Source organism: Loxodonta africana, chromosome 3, assembly GCF_030014295.1.
Source record: "Loxodonta africana isolate mLoxAfr1 chromosome 3, mLoxAfr1.hap2, whole genome shotgun sequence".
NCBI classification, from domain to species: Eukaryota; Metazoa; Chordata; class Mammalia; order Proboscidea; family Elephantidae; genus Loxodonta; species Loxodonta africana.
Window position 1 is genome coordinate 83,100,993 of NC_087344.1, and position 22,009 is coordinate 83,123,001.

At 39.5% G+C, this 22,009-nt stretch overlaps 1 protein-coding gene across 7 annotated transcripts in view; it reads left to right on the top strand.

Moving 5' to 3' along the window:
- The window catches only part of MAST2 (microtubule associated serine/threonine kinase 2), a 252,949-nt gene that overhangs the window by 4,103 nt on the left and 226,837 nt on the right, over nt 1-22,009 (top strand). For all 7 annotated transcript variants that reach the window (XM_064281895.1, XM_064281898.1, XM_064281897.1 and 4 more), the window contains exon 2: nt 21,668-21,815. In XM_064281895.1, the coding sequence (XP_064137965.1) occupies nt 21,668-21,815 (148 nt within the window). The remainder of the gene's footprint in view (nt 1-21,667; nt 21,816-22,009) is intronic.

Consider the following 22,009-nt stretch of genomic DNA (forward strand, 5'->3'; position numbering starts at 1 on the left):
TCTTTTACTTTTAATATGTTCTGCACTCGCTATTAAAAAAAAAAAAAAAGGTTGTAACTCACTGCCTACCTGGCTAATGGTAAGTGTTGGGTAAGTATATGTTAATTAAAGGATAATTTCAATTCTCTATTCTCAGAAATTTTCTGTCTTCATTCTTATTACTCATAGAATAAAACCTGAAGTTCTTGGAATTAAAACTCTACTTGACATTTGTCACTTTTTAGAAGAATCTGAATTAGATGTTCCTTCCGTTGGTTCCCTAGCACACTTTTTGTTTTTTTTCCATTACAGTGTACCACTATTAAAATTATCTTAACTCTCTTATTGGTATAATCTTTGAGGCCAGGACAGTTTCATTTAGTGTTGTATACCTAGGGCCCAGATGGTGCCTGAAACAGAGTATTTGTCTGAATGTTTGTTAGAAATATAGATATTTATTGGTACTTGGAAGAGAAGTTTGCTCAATGAATATCCTGTCTGTCTGTCACCAGAGAATGAACTCTTGAAATAATGATTGAAAAGCACATAGTAGGTAGGTACTTAATAAACATTAATTCTTATCTTTGTTTCTACACCACATTGTTCGATCCATTGATAGGTAATATATTGTTGTTAGGTGCCTTCGAGTTAGCTCTGGCCCATAGCGACCTTAAGTATAACAGAACTAAACGTTGCCCAGTCCTGCACCATCCTCACAATCATTTCTGTTTTTGAGCTCGTGATTGCAGTCACTGTGTCAGTCCATCACACTGAAGGCCTCTCTCTTTTTTGCTGATCCTCTTCTTTATCAAACATGATGTCTTTCTCCAGCAATTGGTTCCTCCTGATGATGTGTCCAAAGTAAGCAAAACGAAGTTTCACCATTCCCGCTTCTAAGGGGCATTCTGGCTGTACATCTTCCAAGACAGATTTGTTTGTTCTTCTGGCAGTCCATGGTATATTCAGTAGCCTTCACCAACACCATAATTCAAAAGTGTCAGTTCTTCTTTGGTCTTCCTTTTTTATCGTTTAGCTTTCGCATGCAGATGACGTGATTGAAAAGACCATGGTGGGGATAATCAAAGTGATGTCTTTGCTTCAAATGCTATAAAGAGGTCTTTTGCAGCAGATTTGCCCAACTCAATATGTCATTTGATTTCTTGACTCCTGCTTTCATGGGCATTGATAGTTGATCCAAGAAGAATGAAATCCTCAACTACTTCAGTTTCTTCACCATTTATCGTGACACTATTTGTTGGTCCAGTTGTAAGGATTTTAATTTTCTTTATGTTAAGGTATAACCCACACTGAAGACTGTGGTGTTTTACCTTCATCAGTAAGTGCTTCACGTTGTCTTTACTTTTTGCAAGTAAGGTTGTGTCCTCTGCATATATCAGGCTGTTAATGAGTCTTCCTTAAATCCTGATGCCACGTTCTTCTTCATTTAGTCTAGCTTCTCAGATTATTTGTTCAGCATATAGGTTGAATTAGTAAGGTGAAAGAATACAACCCTGCCACATACCTTTTGTAACTTTAAACCACATAGTACCCTCTTGTTATGTCTGAAGGTCTGCCCCTTGATCCATGTACAGGTTCCACATGAACACAATTAAGTGTTCTGGAATTCTATTCTTCTCATTATTATCTGTAATTCGCTGTGATCTACACAGTTGAGTGCTTTTGCATAGTCAATAAAACACAGGTAAACATCTTTCTGGTATTCTCTGTTTTCAGCCAGGATCCGTCTGACAGGGCAGGGAAACTAGAGTACTGGAAAGGGAACAAACAAGACACAGAGAGAGTATCGACACTTTGTGATAAATGTAACTAATGTCAGTGAACAGTTTGTGTGGAAATTGTTAGATGGGAACCTAACTTTCTATGTAAACTTTCACCAAAAACTCAATAAAATATTATTACAACAAAACTAAGCAAAAAAAAAAAAAAAAAAAAAAATCCAATTAAAAAATGGGTGAAAGACATGAAGAGACATTTCATTTAAGATGATATACAAGTGGTAGATAAGCACATAAAAAGATGTTCAACATCATTGGCTATTAAAAAATAAATGTAAATTAAAACCACAATGAGATATTATTACATACCTATAAGAATGACTAAGATAAAAAGTAATGACAACACCTAATGCAGGTAAGGATGCAGAGAAGCTGTATCACTCATACGTTGCTGGTGGGAATGTAAAATGGTACAGCCACTTGGGAAAGCAGTTTGGCAGTTTCTTGTAAAAACTAAATATGCAGTTAACATACGCCCCAGCGATTAGGCACTTATCCCAGAGAAATGAAAACTTATGAGCACACACAAGTGAGCCTGTATGAAAACCTGTGCATGGATGTTCATAGCAGCTTTATTAGTAATAGGCAGAAACTGGAAACAACCCAGATGTCCTCCAGTAGGGGAAAGGTTAAACAGACTGGTACCTGCATGCCATGGATTACTACTTAGCAGTAAAAAGGAACGAACTGTTGATACATGCAATGTCTTAGATGAATATCCAGGGAATTATGCTGAGTTAAAAAAAAAAAAGCCAATCCCAAAAGGTAATATACTGTGATTTTATTTATAGAACGTACTTAAAAAGACAAGTTTTAGAAATGGCGAACACATTAATGGTTGCCAGTGGTTGGGAGCTGGGGTATTTGGGGAGCCAAAGGGAGGTGAGAGTGGCTATTAAAGGGCAACACGAGGGACCCTTATGGTGATGGAACTGTTTTATATTTTGACTGTGGTGGTGAATATATGACTCTGCACATGTGATAAAATAGTGTAGAACCAAATACATGCGCACACACATGAGTACAAGTAAAACTGGGGCAAGAGGATTTTATCAATGTCAGTATTCTGATTGTGATATTATACTATTGTTTTGCAAGATGTTGCCATTGGAGGAACATAGGTAAAGGATACACGGAATCTCTAACATTTGCATGCGAATCTATAGTTATCCCAAAATAAAAAAAGAAAAAGATCCATCTAATATCATCCATCAATGATATCACTTGTTCACGTCCTCTTCTGAGTTGGGTTCGAACTTCTGGCAGTTCCCTGTCATTGCACGGCTGCAGCCACTTTGGAATTATCTTCAGCAAAATTTTGCTAGCATGTGATATTAATGATATTGTTTGATAATTTCCACATTCTGTTTGATTGTCTTTCTTTGAAATGGGCAAGAATATGGGTCTTATCCAGCCATTTGGCCAGGTAGCTGTCTTCTAAATTTCTTGCATTGACAAGTGAGCGCTTCCAGCACTGCATGTTTGTTCAAGCATCTCTATTGATATTCCATCAATTCCTGGAGCCTTGTTTTTTGCCAATGCCTTCAGCTAAATATATAGGAAGTGTTGAATAAATATTTGCCAAATGAATAAATTAGTGTTTTAACATGTATCTTTCTGGGCTCATTTTGAATTATTTGATTTCTGCTTTAAAGTTGTAAATCGAAGAGAGTAGAAGCTATGCACCATTTTATCTACCATAATGCGTAGCAGAGGACTTTGCTCAGGATAGATGCTGAGTAATTATTGAATGAATAAATGAATGGAAAATGATTAAAATATTTTGAATTTGAGTGATTTAAGTAATATGTGATAGAAATAGACAAATGAAGGAAATGAGACATATTTGTGGACGGGCTAAGGTGAATTCAATTTTAATTCCTAGAATACCCTTGGCACCATTGAAGAATTTTCAGAGTTATTTTCCTGGAAATTCACACCTCCCTTTTTGTCTGTATTACAGTGTTAGTGCACTAGCAAAAGTATAGGGTGAAAAACACAGAGAGAGGAAGCAGCATGATGTGTTCAGGGAACTATAATCACTTTGGTATTGCTGGAGCTTCAAGTTGAAGGCATACACCCTGAGTTAAGAGACTAAAGGAACCTATATTGTAGAAAGTCTTTAGTGCAATATAAAAGGGCAAATAAGGGAGCAATATAGTCTTAATTTTGTTTTAGCTGGATTAGTCTGGCAACTGTGTGGAGGGTAGAATACAGGAGGACATGGTGATTGATACGTGAGCATTTGAGAATTTTTCTGAGTTTTCAGTGCAGAAAGTTTATCAGCCTTCCTTCCCCTCTTATGCAGGAGTAATGTGGGTCAGGACCAGCAGCTGAAAACCTGTGGCCTTTTGAAGATTGGGTTTCATGAAAGGGAATGGGAATGAGAGATTGGGATGGTTGGAGCAGATTGGCCAGTATTCCCTGATGAGGGTAGGACACATCTGCTTACACAGTTTTCCCCATTTTTCTTCTGCTGGATGCCCCTTAGCCTAAAGATCAGCCTAGAAGCTCCTTCTACCCTCTAGTTACTGATGGTTACCTAGGGTCAGACTATCAGAGGCAACCCAGTATTGTAGACAGTGTGTCTCCTTCAGTGCTGCTCTTGGTTGCCGTATGGTTCTCTGGTAAATTGGCCACCTAGCTTTGTACTGTCTGGGTGAAATCTCTATGATGCCTTTATAATTAATTACTTTTCATTGGTGAGTATTTTTTGCTTTTCATCATCAGTATACATAGTTGTGGTTCCAAAGGGGTTTTAAAACTGGGGTTGTTAGATCAAGGGCTAGCCCTGGGTGAAGAGGAAAAAGTTCTTAAGGGAAATGAGGTGGGAGGAGAGCAGGGTTTACAGGTTATTGAGAATAAGGGTTTATACAAAATGCATTGTTTGTGAGACATAGCTGACCACTTTTTGTTTTAGCAGTGTATCTCATTAACTCCCAAATACTCTTTCCTCTTCTCTGGTCTAGAGCCATGTATATAGTGGATGCGCAGCAAGTATTTGGTGGGAATAATTGACATCAACCTCAGCCTCCTACTTGCATGTTCATTACGTATATTTTTACCAATAATTGCTTCACCTGTAAAACGTTTGTTTTGACCTTGCCACACTCTGACCTTTACTTTATTTCCTATCTCTCCAGCTCACTCTTCTTAGAATTTCTTTTCCAAAAATTGTTCAGCTCTTTGGGACCTCTAGTCCATTGAGTTTTTATTTAAGCCATGTTTTCATTGTCAGTTACCTCATGTCTTCACTTTTCTCCTTATTCATATTTCACGGCCTATCATCATTATCATTCTTGTGCATGTACCTTGAGCTCACTTGCCTCTTTCTCCCTCTATCGTACCTGCCTGGTAAAATTCCAACCAACTCTGATTAAACCAACTCACTTCCTATTCTGTACCTGTATCTGGGAAGCCAAATGTGGCTAGAGAAAAACAATACTGACACCTAAATTTGTGATCATGAACCTCAAGGAGTCTGTCAGCACTGACAGTGAAGCCTATGACATTTCCATAATCCATTACCTTTCCACTCTGAAATTGCCATTTAACTTTCTCTGTCTTCACACCTTCAACACTCCCTTTGTCCTCCTCACTCTAAGCTGATGTCCTTGTCCTTACTTTCTGTTTCACTGCAGGGCTTGAGGGGAAGGAAATCAGAAGAAAACTTCTGCAAGTTCCCGTTACAAATCAGCCACTCTGTCCATATCTGTACACCATTCTCTGCCCTCAAATTACTAGGGGTAATCTGTTCCTGTTCCCATCTGAGGCCGAGCTCTACATCTAATTAAGAGTTTCATTCTTGAAATTATCCTTTCCTATTTTATTTTATTACTGCATCATTAGTTTTTTGTTTCTATTGAATAATTTTCATCAGCATACAAACATTCCGTACTATGTAGTAGGTCTCTGCGTGGTGCAAATGGTGTGTGCTCTGCTACTAACCTAAAGGTTGTTAGTTCGAACCCACTCAGCAGCACTGCGGAAGAAAGGCTTGGCAATCTGCTTCCATAAGGATTACAGCCAAGAGGAGCAGTTCTACTCTCTAACACATGGTGTCACCATGATTTGGAATTGACTTAATGGTAGCAGGTTTTTTTTTTTTTTTGGCTTATTCCTGCATCAGTTTTTCTTTACTATTTGATAATTTCCATAAACATGCAAACATGCTGTAATGTTTTACATCTTAAAAAACCTTTCATTAAGCCACACCCCCCACGTTTAACAAAATTGTGTCCAAGCACTGTTAGGATTACAGCAGTGAAAATGGTAGACAACAACCCCTGCCTTCATGATGTTTCTGTTCTTTTAGAGGGACTCAGGTATGTTATATGGAGATAAATACTAAGAAAAATAAAGCAGGGAAGAGGGATAGAGAGTGTTGGGGGATTATGATTTTAAATAGCATTGTCAGGAAAGGCATCTCTGAGAAGGGGGTATTTGAGTAAAGGCCTTAAGGATGTATGAGAGAGAGGCATTTAGATTATTTGGGGGCAGAGTTTACTTGGTAGAGGGAATAGCATGTACCCTGGGATAGAAGCATACCCTGACCTCTAAGATCTGTGAGGAACAAGGAGGCCAGTGTGGCCAGAGTGGAGTGAGTAAGAGTAAGAGTAGTAGATGAGCTCAGAGAGGAAAGCGGGAGGAAGGGAGGGCTAAATTGTGACAGGTTTCAGATTTGTGAACAGTCTTTTAGGCTGTACTAAGGATTTTGGCCTTTACATTAAATGAGATGAGAAGCCTTTCTTTTGAGCAGAGGAGCCACATGATCTAACATGTTAATCTGATCTGTTTGGCTACTCCAATTGAGAATTCACTAAATGGGGATGTGGAAGCAGAAAGACCACTTAGGTCTGTCTGTAAATTTGTGGTAATACAGGTGAAAAAGAGCAGTAGTATGAAATAATTGTCTAAGCGTAGAAGGGTGCTCCTGTGTATACTAAAACTGCTTTCATTTCCACTTCGCACATTCTTTCTTGTTCTCACTCCATTCAGGCTTTTGTCTCCATCATAGGGTCTACTGAAACAGCTTATGTCAAGGTGATTATTGGACCTACATAGGCTGAACCCAGTAGCCAGTTCTCAGTCTTTGACTTTACTTGTTGGTTTTGACATGGCTGATCATTCCCTCATTTGGTTTCAGGGACCATGCTCTTTGGGTTTGCTTCCTGGCTCACTGGAAGTGTTTCGAAGTGTTTGGTCTTTAGTCAGTTTTTATGTCTACGTCTATTCTCCCCCCTTATGTGATCTCATCATATCTTATTCCATTACATTCCATCTGTATGCTGATGATTTGACCTTTCTCCTGAGCTCTAGAATACTGTGTTCAGTTGTCTAGGTAGCATCTTCATTTGAATATCTAATTTCAAACTTAAAACGCTCGAACCTGAACTCTTTTTTTTTTTTTTTAATTGTGGTAAAATATGTATAACAAAACGGGGCAGTTGTGGTTCAGTGGTAGAATTCTTGCCTTCCCTGTGGGAGACTGGGGTTTGATTCCTAGCCAGTGCACCTCAAGTGCAACCATTACTTGTCTTTCAGTGAAGACTTGCTTGTTACTGTAATGCTAACCAGGTTTCTTCAGAGCTTCCAGACTAAGGCTAGGAAGAAAGACCTGGTGATTTACTTCTGAAAAACCAGTCAGTGAAAACCCCGTGGATCACAATGGTCAGATTGAGAACAGATCGTGGGATGGCGCGGGATTGGGCAGTGTTTTGTTTTCTTTAGCATGGGGTTGCCGTGGGGCCAACCTGACAGCAGCTAACAACAGCAACAGAAACAACCGTTCACTCATTTACTTAGACTAAAACTTGGAGGTTGCCCTTGATTTTTCTAGTAACCTCACATTCTGCATTTAGTCCATCCGTGGGTCTGATTGGTGCTACATTCAAATTAGTCAGTGGATGAGACCTTTTCACACCTCCACTGCTAGCTACCCTAGTCTTAGCCCCCATCGTATTTCATCTGGATTACTGTAGAAGTCTTCTAACTGGTCTTCCTTATTCTATTTTTTACCCCCTCCTGATTCTGTTCTTGCTTCCTCCTCACCCTTGTGATACTTCACATAAAGCAAGACCATTGTCATACTGTAAAAGCTTAAATCAGAGCTTAAATTACCACCTTCTCAAACCCCTACGGTGTCTTTCATCACAATTTAGGTTAAAATCCATAGTGCTTTCTTTGCCCTGTAAGATTCTATGTGATCTGTTGCTTGGCCTTCTCTAGATTAATTTCCTCCCACACTTCCTCTTGTTCACTGAGGCTGCCTTGATGATCCCTAAGTATAACAGGCAGGCTTAAAAAATAAAATTTTCTGAGGCCTTCTGCATTATTATTCTCTCCTTGGATGTTCTTTTGGCAGATATGTATATATCCTTGACCAGCTTTTCAAAGTAATACTCTTTTCTCACTCCTCTCTTACTTTTTTATTCATGTCCTTTATCATCTGACATTGTCACATATTTGTTGTTTATTGTCATCCTTTCACTCTTAGAATATATGCTTCATGAGGGCAGGAATTTGGGTCTGTTAATAGCTCTAGAATTGTATCTTGTATATAGAAGGTATTCACTCAATGAATACTTCTCGAGTGAATACATAGTGATTAAGAACTTGGACACTAGAGTCAACTTGTCCAGCTTTGAATTCCAACTCTGTGACCTGAGGCAAGCAATTCAAGCTCTGTAAGCCTTAATTATTCCATATGTACAATAGAGATAATATTATATTACCTATCTCATAGGGTTATTTACTAATATAATTCACACAAAGCACTTATTACAGAGCCTAATACCAGGAAACAATAGTATTTCACTATGTCTATATTTTCAAGGAATATGCGCAGAATGTATGAATATAGGGTTCATATTTTTTTAGTGTCTTAACCTGATTATCAAATATGATAGAAGAAAATGTGTCTTCATTTTTCATTTGTTGGTGTTATTGAAGCATTCTTATTTTGTTCAGCTTGAAAAGGATGCTTTAATTCATGCGTTTTTCCCTTTAGGGAAACGCTTATGGATTTCTTTATTAAGTAACTATCTTAGAATATAATATAGTCCCCTAGGTTTTGAAATGTAACTAAGAGCAAACTCAACCCAAGGGAACTACATTTTTTAATGCTATGATATCATATTAGTTATACCAACTTCAGTGTAGCAGTACTTCCTGAGGGTAAACCTAAGTAGCAGATATATAAACTCTTAATTTGTTCGAGACTAACAAACCACACACTGGACTATAAGATAGACGATGATGCTGGTGAGGAGTGAGCTTCATGGCTCAAGTAGACACTTGAGGATATGTGGGCAGCTCCTGTCTGGCGGCGAGATGAGAAGGAAGAGGGGACCAGGAGCTGGTTGAATGGACACAGGGAATACAGGGTAGAGAGGAGGAATGTGCTGTCTCACTAAGAGGAGGGCAGCTAGGAGTACACGGCAAGGTGTGTATAACTTTTTGTATGAGCGACTGACTTGATTTGTAAACTTTCACCTAAAGCACAATAAATAAATTAAAAACAGACATATAGACCACACAGTTTCTCTGCCTGTATTTCAGCAAAGCAGAGATAACGTAGTATTGTTAAGCCTTCTAATTACTATGGCTATTTGAGGCCCTCAAAAGTGTTTTTAAAAGCAGAGAGTTTAGAAATAGTTGGTGATAATTTTTAAAAAGTCCTCAAGTTATTTCGAAGGAGTGATACCAAGATGGTTTTGTTTAGGTGACCCAGGAACAACTGAGCCCTGCCTTTGACTACTAAGAGAAAGTGAATACTTTATTACCAGGTCAGGCTTTGGTCTTTCATTAAAGTAACACTAAAAAAAAAAAAAAAAAAATCCAGTGCTGTTGTAAACCCTAGTGGCATACTGGTTAAGTGCTATGGCTGCTAACCGAAAGGTTGGCAGTTCAAATCCACCAGGTGCTCCTTGGAAACTGTATGGGGCAATTCAACTCTGTCCTGTAGGGTCGCTATGAGTTGGAATCGACTCGATGGCAGTGGGTTTGGTTTTTGGTAGCTGCTGTAAAGGACCCAGGCTGATGGAGACTACCATTTTCTACACCTGGCTTTCAAGGTCACCTGAAGAAAGGGGGGCTCTTGTGGGAGGCTTTGGTGGGGCAGGCCTAGAAGTGGCTTAATCATTTCCACCCATATTATATTGCCGGAACTCAATCACAGGGCCGTGCCTAACTGCTAGGAAGCTGGGAAATGCCATCTGAGTTGTGTCGAGGAGGAAGGTGAACCACGTTTGGTCAACATCTTGCTAGTCTCTGCCATAGGCCTCAAAGCCTAGTGTCCTCAGAACTACATTAAAAAACAAACTCATTACTGTTGAGTTGATTTCGAGTCATAGCGACCGTATAAGACACAGTAGAACCACCCCATAGCGTTTCCAGTGAGTGGCTAGTGGATTTGAACTGCCGACCTTTTGGTTAGCAGCTGTAGCTCTTATAACTACATAGAAATCCTTTTATTTTAGTTATAGACAGCCTACAACTGTGGAAAAAAAGTAGTTTCCCGTAATTCCTTGTAAGCCTACAGAGTTTTGGGTCATAACCATTTTGCATGCAAGTAAAGGCTTTTTTTCTGAGCACACACAGGAGATCTGGAAAAGCTTGTTTTCTTCTCCCTATAGCAGAGCAAGTTTCAGCAACCCTCACACCGGCTTAGGCCTTGAGGGGTAGTGAGAACCATCCTCAGGCTTTTCTTACATAGTTATCCCAGCCATGTGAAAGAGGGAAAAAAAGGTCAAAAGGTAGCCAAAGCAGAGCCATAGAGAAAAAGGTGACTGGGGTTCAGCTGTTCGCATTTTAATAGGCTCTTGGAAGGAAGTGTAGCCCTGGAGAACCCACTTCCACATGTGCTTCAACATTTTATTCTTTTTAATTGTGGTAAAATATACATAATATAAAAACTACCAATAGTGACATTTACTGCAGTCATAATGTTGCACAACCATCGGAACATTTTCATCACCCCAAAAGGAAATCCTGTATCTATTAAGCAGTCACTCCTTTTTCCCTCCTCCCCCAGACCTTGAAAACCCCTGATGTGTTTTCTGTCTCTATGCATCTGGATATTTTGTATAAATGGAATCATACATTATGTGGCTTTGATTTGCATTTTCCTAATGACTAACGATGTTTAGTATCTTTCCAGGTGCTTATTGGAGAAATGTCTATTCACATTCTTCGCCCATTTTTTAATTGGGTTGCCTTTTTGTTGTTGAATTGTAAAAGTTCTTTGTATATTCTGATAGTAAACCCTTATCAGATATATGGTTACCAAATATTTTCTCCCTGCATTCTAGTGCAAGGAAATCACCTAAATACCTGAGGGATGAGAATCAAGATCCGCACAAAGCTGGTTCCTATGAGGTGGAGGCCAGACATACCTCCACTTTACAACTTCTTCACCGCCATTCCTGATACCAGCTGTTCCCTCGACGACACTCTCTACTTCTCTGATGGGTTTGGTGGTTTTTTTGCAGTGGCCACACAGAACTCACAGACCATACTCACAGTTAATGTGGTTCATTAGGGAAGTAACGAGCTAAAACTTGGGATCAGGATCAACTTGAAAGTAATGGGAACAACTCGGGATTAGAATCAGGAAGTACATAGGTGAGGTTTGGAAGGCTCCCCCAAGGTGAAGAGCACATCCCTTCCTTCTTTGGTGCAGGACAACTTCTAACCAGGACAGCTCTCTCAGTTCTTCTTGGTTGTGTAAGCGGGCCATTTTCTTGGCTGTGCAAGTCCCCTCTCAACCACACTTTGAGAACCACTGCTAAAATAGAGTAAAAAAGTAATACCTATAGGGGTTTTGGAAACCCTGGTTGCATAGTGGTTAAGAGCTAGAGCTGCTAACCAAAAGGTTAGCAGTTTGAATCCACCAGGCACTCTTTGGAAACCCTATGGGGCAGTTCTACTCTGTTCTATAGGGTTGCTGTGAGTTGGAATCGACTTGATGGCAGTGAGTTGGTTTTTTTTTTTTAAATAGATATATATGTATGTATACACACCACATTTTGTTTATTCAGCCTTTTATTTATTTTTTCTGCCTAATTGCTCTGGCTAGAACTTCAGTACAATATTAAATAGCATTAATGAAAGCGACATCCTTGTCTTGTTCCTGATCTCAGGAGGAAAGCTTTTTGTCTTTAACCACTGCGTGTGTTGTTAGCTGTGGGTTTTTCTGTAATACCTTTTATCATTTTGAGGAAGTTGCCTTGTATTCCTAGTTTTCTGAGTGTTTTTATCATGAAAAGATAATGGGTTTTGTCACATGCTTTTTTGCATCTGTTTAGATGATCATGAAGTTGTTTTTCTCCTTTGTTCTATCAGTATGGTGTTATATTGATGGATTTTCTAATGTCGAACCACCCTTGGGATAAATCCCAATCTTGGGATAAATCCATTTAATCCTTTTAATGTGCTGTTGGATTTGGTTGCTAGTATTTTGTTGAGTTTGCCTCTGTATTCGTAAGGGATGTTGGCCTGTAATTTTCTTGTATCATCTTTGCCTGCCTATGGAATTAGAGTAATGGTGGCCTTATAGAATGTGTTAGGAAGTGTTCCCTCCCCTTCTATTTTTTGCAAGAATTTGAGTAGGATTGGTGATAAGTCTTCTTTAAATGTTTCGAAGTCCACTGGTCCTGGACTTCTCTTTGTTGGGAGGTTTCTGATTACTGATTCAGCCTATTGTTATAATCAAAACTCAACCAAACCCAGTGCCGTCGAGTCGATTCCAACTGTTATAGGTCTGTTGAAATTTTCTGTATCGTCTTGAATCAGTTTTGGTAATTTGTGTATTTCTAGGAATTCATCCATTTCATTTAGATTATTTACTTTGTTGGCATACAATTTTCCAGTATTCTCTTCTAATCCTTTTAATTTTTTTAAGTTCAGTTATTATGTCCCCACTTTGATTTCTGATTTTAGTTATTTGTGTCTTCTGTCTTTTTTAGTGACTTTAATTTTTTCGACATTTATAGTGGCACAATCCATTCCTTAATAAAGTGGCCCGTTCATTGTTGGACTATCTGGTTATTAGATAGTTTTTCCTCATAATCGAACCTACTTCTCTTTTAATTTTTATTCAGTAGTTCTAATTTTGACCTCTGTAGTAAGAAATTTACTCTCTCATAATATAGGAGATGTTGTTGTGGTTGTTGTTGATAGCTGCTGTCTAGTTGGACCCTGATTCATGGCGATCTCATGCAGAATGGAATGAAACACTGTCCGGTCCTGGGCCATCCCCATAATTGGTTGCAGATCAGACTGTTGTGATCTGTAGGGTTTTCACTGGTTGATTTTTGGAAATGGATTGCCAGGCTTTTCTTCCTAGTCACTCTTAGTCTGGAAGCTCTGTTGAAACCTGTTCTGCGTGATAGCAACATGCAAGCCTCCACTGACAGATGGGTGATGGCTGTGCATGAGGCGCGTTTGCCAGAAATTGAAACCAGGTCTTTCTTAGGGAAGAGGAGAATTCTACCACCAAACCACCAATGCTAGCTGTCTAATTTTCTCTCTTTTAGGCTGAGCATTTCTAGTTCTCCTAATAGTTGTTGTAAAACTGTCGTAATTTGTATTTATGCTAGTATTTACCACAAGCATACCTCAGAGCTATTGTGGGCTCTGTTCCAGACCACTGCAATGAAGCGAATATTGCAATAAAGCAAGTCATACGATTTTTTTTGTTTCCTGGTGCTTATAAAAGTTATTTTCACACTATACTGTAGTCTGTTAGGAGTCCTGGTGGCTCAGTGGTTAAGAGCTTGGCTGCTAACCAAAAGGTCGGCGGTTCGAAACCACAAGCCACTCCTTGGAAACCTTACTGGGCAGTTCTACTCTGTCCTGTAGGGTCATTATGAGTCAGAATCCACTGGACGGCAACAGGTTTGGTTTGTTTTGGTGGTATATTAAGTGTGCAATAACATTGTGTGTGAAAAAATAATGTGCATACCTTAATTTAAAAATACATTGTTGCTAAAAAACGGTAACAATCATCTGAGCCTTCAGCTAGTCATAATCTTTTTGCTGGTAGAAGCTCTTGCCTCGATGTTGATGGCAGCTGACTGATCAGGGTGGTGGTTGCTGAAGCTTGGGGTGACTGTGGCAATTTCTTAAAATAAGACAATGGTTTAGTTTGCTGCATCGATTGACTCTTCCTTTCGCAAAAGATTTCTCTGTAGCATGCAATGCTGTTTGATAGCATTTTACTCACAGTAGAACTTCTGTCAAAATTGGAGTCAGTCCTCTCAAACCCTGTAGCTGCTTTATCAATAAGTTGATAAATATTATAAATTCTTTGTTGTCATTTTAGCTATGTTCACAGCATCTTCACAAAGAGTAGATTCCATCTCAAGAAACTACTTTCTTTGTTCATCCATAAGAAGCAACTCCTCATCCGTTAAAGTTAGGGATTGCAGCAATTTGGTCAATTTGGTCAGGCTCCAGTTCTATATTTTAGTTATCTTTCTGTTTCCACCAGATCTGCAGTTACTTCTTCGACTGAAGTCTTGAGCCCCTCAAAGTCATCTATGAGGGTTGAAATCAACTTCTTCCAAACTCCCGTAAATGATGATATTTTGACCTCCTCCCATGATTCACGGATGTTGTTAATTCCTTCTAGAATTGTGAATCCTTTCCAAAAGGTTTTCAATTTACTTTGCCCAGATCCATCAGAGGAATCACTATATGTAGCAGCTGTAGCCTTATGAAATGTATTTCTTAAATAATAAGACTTGAAAGTTGAAATTACTCCTTGATTCACGGGCTGCAGAACGGATGTTGTGTTAACAGACGTGAAAGCAACATTAATCTCCTTGTACCTCTCCATCAGAGTTCTTGGTTGACCACGTGCATTGTCAACGAACAGTAATATTTTGAAAGGGATCTTTTTTTCTCAAGCAGTAGGTCTCAATGGTGGGCTTAAAGTATTCAGTAAACCATGTTGTAAACAGACATGCTGTCATCCAGGCTTTGTTGTTCCATTTATAGAGCACAGGTAGAGTAGATTTAGCATATTTCTTAAGGGCCCTAGGATTTTCACAATGGTAAATGATCATTGGCTTCAACTTAAAGTCACCAGCTGCATTAGCCCCTAACAAGAAAGTCAGCCAGTCCTTTGAAGCATTTAAGCCAGGCATTGACTTCTCTAGCTATGAAAGTCCTAGATGGCATCTTCTTCCAATATAAGGCTGTTTTGTCTACATTGAAAATCTGCTGTTTAGTGTAGCCAGCTTCAATTATCTTAGGTACATCTCCTGGATAACTTGTTGCAGCTTCAGTATCAGCACGAGCTGCTTCACCTTGCCCTTTTATGCTATGGAGATGACTTCTTTCCTTAAACCTCAGGAACTAACCTCTGCTAGCTTCAGACTTCTCTTCTGTAGCTTCCTTACCTCTCTCAGCCTTCGTAGAATTGGAGAGAGTTAGGGCCTTGCTCCGCATTAGGCTTTGGCTTACGGGAATGTTGTAGCTGGTTTCATCGTCTATCCAGGCCGCTAAAATTTACCCCATAGTAGCAATAAGGCTGTTTCACTTTTTTTTTTAATCATTTGCGTGTTCACTGGAGTAGCACTTTTAATTTCCTTCAAGAACTTTTCCTTTGCGTTCACAACTTGGCTACCTGTTTGGCTTGAGAATCCTAGCTTTCAGCCTGTCTCAGCTTTCGACGTGACTTCCTCAATGTTGTTGTTAGGTGCCATCGAGTCGGTTCCGACTCACAGCGACCCTGTGCACAACAGAACAAAACACTGCCTGGTCTGGAGCCATCCTTACAATCGTTCTTATGCTTGAGCTCATTGTTGGCAGCCACCATGTCAATCCACCACCTTGAGGGTCTTCCTCTTTTCCGCTGACCCTGTTCTCTGCCAAGCATGATGTCCTTCTCCAGGGACTGATCCCTCCTGACAACATGTCCAAAGTATGTAAGATGCAGTTTCGCCATCCTTGCTTCTAAGGAGCATTCTGGCTGCACTTCTTCCAAGACAGATTTGTTTGTTCTTTTGGCAGTCCATGGTATATTCAATATTCTTCGCCAACACCATAATTCAAAGGCGTCAATTCTTCTTTGGTCTTCCTTATTCAACGTCCAGCTTTCACATGCATAGGATGCGACTGAAAATACCATGGCTTGGGTCAGGTCCACCTTAGTCTTCAAGGTGACGTCTTTGCTCTTCAACACTTTGAAGAGGTCCTTTGCAGCAGATTTGCCCAATGCAACGCGTCTTTTGATTTCTTGACTGCTGCTTCCATGGCTGTTGATTGTGGATCCAAGTAAAATGAAATCCTTGACAACTTCAGTCTTTTCTCCGTTTATCATGATGTTGCTCATTGGTCCAGTTGTTTTCTTTATGTTGGGGTGCAAGCCATACTGAAGGCTGTGGTCTTTGATCTTCATTAGCAAGTGCTTCAAGTCCTCTTCACTTTCAGCAAGGAAGGTTGTGTCATGTGCATAATGCAGGTGGTTAATGAGTCTTCCTCCAATCCTGATGCCCCGTTCTTCTTCATATAGTCCAGCTTCTCAGATTATTTGCTCAGCATACAGATTGAATAGGTATGGTGAAAGAATACAACCCTGACGCACACCTTTCCTGACTTTAAACCAATCAGTATCCCCTTGTTCTGTCCGAACAACTGCTTCTTGATCTATGTAAAGGTTCCTCATGAGCACGATTAAGTGTTCTGGAATTCCCATTCTTCGCAATGTTATCCATAATTTGTTATGACCCACACAGTTGAATGCCTTTGCACAGTCAATAAAACACAGGTAAACATCCTTCTGGTATTCCCTGCTTTCAGCTAGGATCCATCTGACATCAGCAATGACATCCAGGGTTCCATGTCCTCTTCTGAAACCAGCCTGAATTTCTGGCAGTTCCCTGTCGATACACTACAGCAGCTGTTTTTGAATGATCTTCAGCAAAGTTTTGCTTGTGTGTGATATTAATGATATTGTTGTATAATTTCCACATTCGGTTGGATCACCTTTCTTGGGAATAGGCATAAATATGGATCTTTTCCAGTCAGTTGGCCAGGAAGCTGTCTTCCATATTTCTTGACATAGACGAGTTAGCACCTCCAGCGCTGCATGTTTGTTGAAACATCTCAGTTGATATTGCATCAATTCCTGCAGCCTTGTTTTTCACCAATGGCTTCAGAGCAGCTCGGACTTCTTCCTTCAGTACCATCAGTTCCTGATCACATGCCACCTCTTGAAATGGTTAAACATTGGCTTATTCTTTTAGGTATAATGACTCTGCGTATTCCTTCCATCTTCTTTTGATGCTTTCTGAGTTGTTTAATAATTTCCCCATAGAATCCTTCACTACTGCAACTCGAGGCTTGAATTTTTTCTTCAGTTTTTCCAGCTTGAGAAACGCCAAGCGTGTTCTTCCCTTTTGGTTTTCTATCTCTAGCTCTTTGCACGTGTCATTATAATACTTTACTTTGTCTTCTCGAGAGGCCCTTTGAAATCTTCCGTTCAGTTCTTTTATTTCATCAATTCTTCCTTTCGCTTTAGCTGCTCGATGTTCGAGAGCAAGTTTCAGAGTCTCCTCTGACATCCATCTTGGCCTTTCCCTTCTTTCCTGTCTTTTCAATGACCTCTTGCTTTCTCCATGTATGATGTCCTTGACGTCATTCCACAACTCGTCTGGTCTTTGGTCACTCGCTTAATCATTTCTAGGTTTTGATTTAAAGTGAGAGACCTGTGATTCTTCCTTTCCCTTAAACGCTTAGAGGCTTTTGTAGGGTTATTAATTGGCCTGATTTCAGTATTGTCTGGTCTCAGGGAATAGAGAGGCCCGAGGAGAGGGAGAAAAATGGGAAACAGCGGATTGGTGGAGTAGTCAGAACATACACATTTATCAGTTAAGTTCGCCATCTCATATGGGTGAGATTGTGGCACTCTGAAACAAAGTAGTAACATCAAAGATCACTGCTTACAGATCACCATAACAGATATAACAATGACGAAAAAGTTTGAAATATTGCGAGAATTACAAAAATGTGACACAGAGACACGAAGTGAGCACACGCTGTTAGAAAAGTGGTGCCAATGGACTTGCTCGATGCAGGGTTTCCACAAACCTTCAGTTTGTAAAAAACGTAGTATCTGTGAAGCACAGTAAAGCAAAGTGCAGTAAAACAAGGTATGCCTGTATTGCCATAGCAGTGTGTTACCTATAAAATTTTTTCTATTTTCTCTGCATTTTTAATCATACCACCCAAGCCAGAAACCTGAAAGTCATTCTAGGCACCTTCCCCTTCTTAACTCCTATTTTGTTTAAGAACCATGTGACTCCACGTAATAGAAACCAATTTGATCTTATTTAGTCAAAGAAGAAGGGCTCATTATCCTTTTGCATGCAGTTTGTTTGGGTCTTATAAACCAAAAAACCAAAACCCATTGCCGTCAAGTTGATTCCGACTCATGGTGACTCTATAGGACAGATTAGAACTGACCAATGGGGTTTCCAAGGATCTGCTGGTGGATTTGAACTGCTGACGTGTTGGTTAGCAGCTGAGCTCTTACCCACTACTCCACCAGGGCTCTTTGTATCTCCTGTTGTTGTTAGGTGCTGTTGAATCGTTTCTGACTCATAGTGACACTGTGTGCAACAGAACAAAACACTGCCTGATCCTGCACCATCTTCACAATTGTTGTTACACTTGAGCCCATTCTTGCAGCCACTGTGTCAGTCCATCTTGTTGAGGGTCTTCCTCTTTTTTTGCTGACCCTCTACTTTACTAAGCATGATGTTCTTCTCCAGGGACTGATCCCTTTTGATAATGTGTCCAAAGTATGTAAGACGTAGTCTCGCTATCCTTGCTTCCAAGGAGCATTCTGGCTGTATTTCTTCCAAGACAGATTTGTTCGTTTTTGGCAGTCCATGGTATATTCAGTATTCTTCGTGAACACCATAATTCAAAGGTGTCATCTCTTCTTCGGTCTTCCTTATTTCATTGCCCTTATTTCATTTGCATGCATATGAGGCAGTTGAAAACACCATGGCACCAGGCACACCTTAGTCTTCAACGTGACATCTTTGCTTTTTAACACTTTAAAGAGGTCTTTTGCAACAGATTTGCCCAGTGCAATCCATCGTTTGATTTCTTGACTGCTGCTTCCATGGGTGTTGATTATGAATCCAAATAAAATAAGATTCTTGACAACTTCAGTCTTTTCCCCATTTATCATGATGTTGCTTATTGGTCCAGTTGTGAGGATTTTTGTTTTCTTTATGTTGAGGTATAACCCATACTGAAAGCTGTAGTCTTTGATATTCAAGTTCTGTTCACTTTCAGCAAGCAAGGTTGTGTCATCTGCATAATGCAGGTTGTTAATGAGTCTTCTCCAATCTTGATGCCCCGTTTTTGTTCATATGGTCCAGCTTCTCAGATTGTTTGCTCAGCATACAGATTGAATAAGTATGGTGAAAGAATACAACCCTTACACACACCTTTCCTGACTTTAAACCATGCAGTATCCCCTTGTTCTGTTCAAACGACTGCCTCTTGATCTACGTATAGGCTTCTCATGAGCACAATTAAGTGTTCTGGGATTCCCATTCTTTGCAATATTATCCATAATTTGTTTGAATCTCCTAAGGACTAGAAATGGGAACTAGGAAACTATAAGAAGTAAGTTAGTGTGGAAGTTAGTAAGGAAGTTCTACTTCACATGCCCTGTTTCTTTCTTTCTAGGGCCGTATATATTTCTTGCTGTTTATCAACTTCCTTCTCTGTCTTGTCCATTAATGACTTCTTTGGTAAATTCAGTAATGTTCTGCTCTTTAAACAGTCTAATCTAGTTGAGCAAAAGAAGACAAACTCAGAAGAGTTCATATGGCCTCATTCCATTTGTATAGTTTTGCCCTTTCCATAATTATCTGTGCTGTTAAAAGCCTGGATAGTGGTTACCCTGGGGTGAGAATAGGGGAAGGATAGTGACTGGTAGCAAACCCAAGGGGATATTTTCCTTCATTTATGAATCTACCAATCAATGTATATGACCTTAGAGGTGTTTTTAAGCCTTTTTTTCAGGGAGGGTGGGCAGTTCCCTATTTTTCTCCTGTGGCTTGTAGGATTGTCATGGTGCCAGTTACTTCTCCTTATGCTTATTTTGCCTTTCCTGTCCAGGTCAGTTTGATGTGCTGCTTAGGTGTGTTTGTTATAACTTCCTTCATTGAAATCTAAAAGATATGCCTCATTGCCCTTATTTTTTCCCAGTATTTCCCATTTAATGTTGCCAACTACAGTGAAACCTGCAAGAGTCTGAACTCGACAGGACTGCCTTGTTTTTCTGGGTCTCGCAAATTTTCTGCCTTTGACAGGGTACAGCCTTAACACTTTTCTATTGTTTGTTTTGATGGAAAATACTTGAATTTTCCTTTTCTGACGATTTCTGGCTTTTTTAGGTTTTACCCTAATTGAATTTTGGTCAGGTTGGTGAAAAATGTCTAAATCTTGGTGATATTCTTGGCTACTGCGTACTGAGTGAGGAAAAAGAGGCATTTGGGGGTGTGGGGAATGGGTAACACTGAAATAAAGGTAGAGGGGAGAAAATGTCAATGTTTCATATCATCTGTATTTTCTCCATAGTCCTATACTTTTTCTTTAGTAACATGTATCTTTTTCCTAGTATAGGGATATAAAGCAAAGCTTTATTTTAGCAATAATTAAATGTTAGAAAATTTTCTGACTTTCTGTGACAGGCAAAGGAAGGTCTATTTTATAATGACTTATTTTTTTAAACGGTGCCTTTCATTACTGGGTATAGAAAGTGTATGTGAATATAAAGAGAAAAGTAAACACATAACTAAAAGTGTACTCGTTATGAATGATACAGCTTATTAAAATGTCTTATGTCATATTGTGAGCCTTTTCTCCTTTTTTTTTTTTTTGGCAATTTATAATCAATATGCCGTGGACTTCACTGCATACCTAAACACCTTTTAATAAGAAATATGTTCCCAGTTTTAGCTGTTGAACAGAAAATATAAAATATTGCTGCTTTTTAACTGTAAAGAATGATATAGAGACGTTTAACCCTTTCAAGACCCAATTATTTTCTGCTTTGAATTTTTTTTTTGATACCGTATGTTTTCATTAATGGAAGCATACTGAGTCATGGAATGTATTTAAATTTTTGGATGGTAATGAAGATTTTGAGAAATATATGGGAATACATGGTTACCACAAAATTTGGGGGGTTCTTGGGCAAGATTGGTGGGTGTCCATCTGTCCCACTGATCATGGGGGGCAGGATGTATTGTGGGGTGCCTTCCATTAGGTTACATGGGGAATCTCTGATTTTCCAAATATGACACACACACACACAAAACCCATCAGGGCTCCCTGTCACATCATACCTGTTGCTGTCGAGTCTATTCTGGTTTGTAGCGACCCTATAGGGCAGAGTGTAACTGCCCCATAGGATTTCCAAGGAGTGGCTGGTGAGTTTGGGCTGCTGACGTTTTGGTTAGCAGCCAAGCTTTTAGCCAATGTGCCGTTAGGTCTCCACCAGTCACACAGGAAACCATAAATATGCTTACAAGGCTTATCTAGGGGTACAAAAGCCAAAAGAGGCAAAATTTTTACCCAATCACACTTGCTGGATGTACTAACTCACATTTAAGCTTGATAACTCAACTATTTTGCTTCAACTAACATTTTTTCTCGCCTTTCACTGTTACACAAAAGTTCTCACTGGAGGGCAGCAAATGCTTTCAGCGGGAAAAGTAGACTTCCAAGAAACCTGAGAGCCTGAAAAAGTAGGTGGGCAACTGTATATCCCATGGATCCTGAAAGGTTTTACTATAGAGTTCTTGTAGTTTAGAGATGGTATTAAAGACATGTGTTTAACTGTTTTCTCTTTGAAGGATGTGGTAACTGGACTTAGTCCCCTGCTCTTCAGGAAGCTCAGTAATCCTGACATATTTTCATCCACTGGAAAAGCTAAGCTCCAACGACAGCTTAGTCAGGATGACTGTAAGTTACGGAGAGGAAGCCTGGCCAGCTCTCTGTCAGGTAAATATCTAATTTTGTTTTTTAAGAAATGTGGGACTACGCTGTTAGTTTTTAAGGATATATCATCTTACTTGGCGCCTTTGACTGCTTCTTTTCTGGTGGTAGCCTTACGTAGAACACTTAAAGATAAGGCTATTGTCCTCTCCCTATTACTTCCTCATAGAATCTCTGAATTCTAATGTACTGAACCTGCT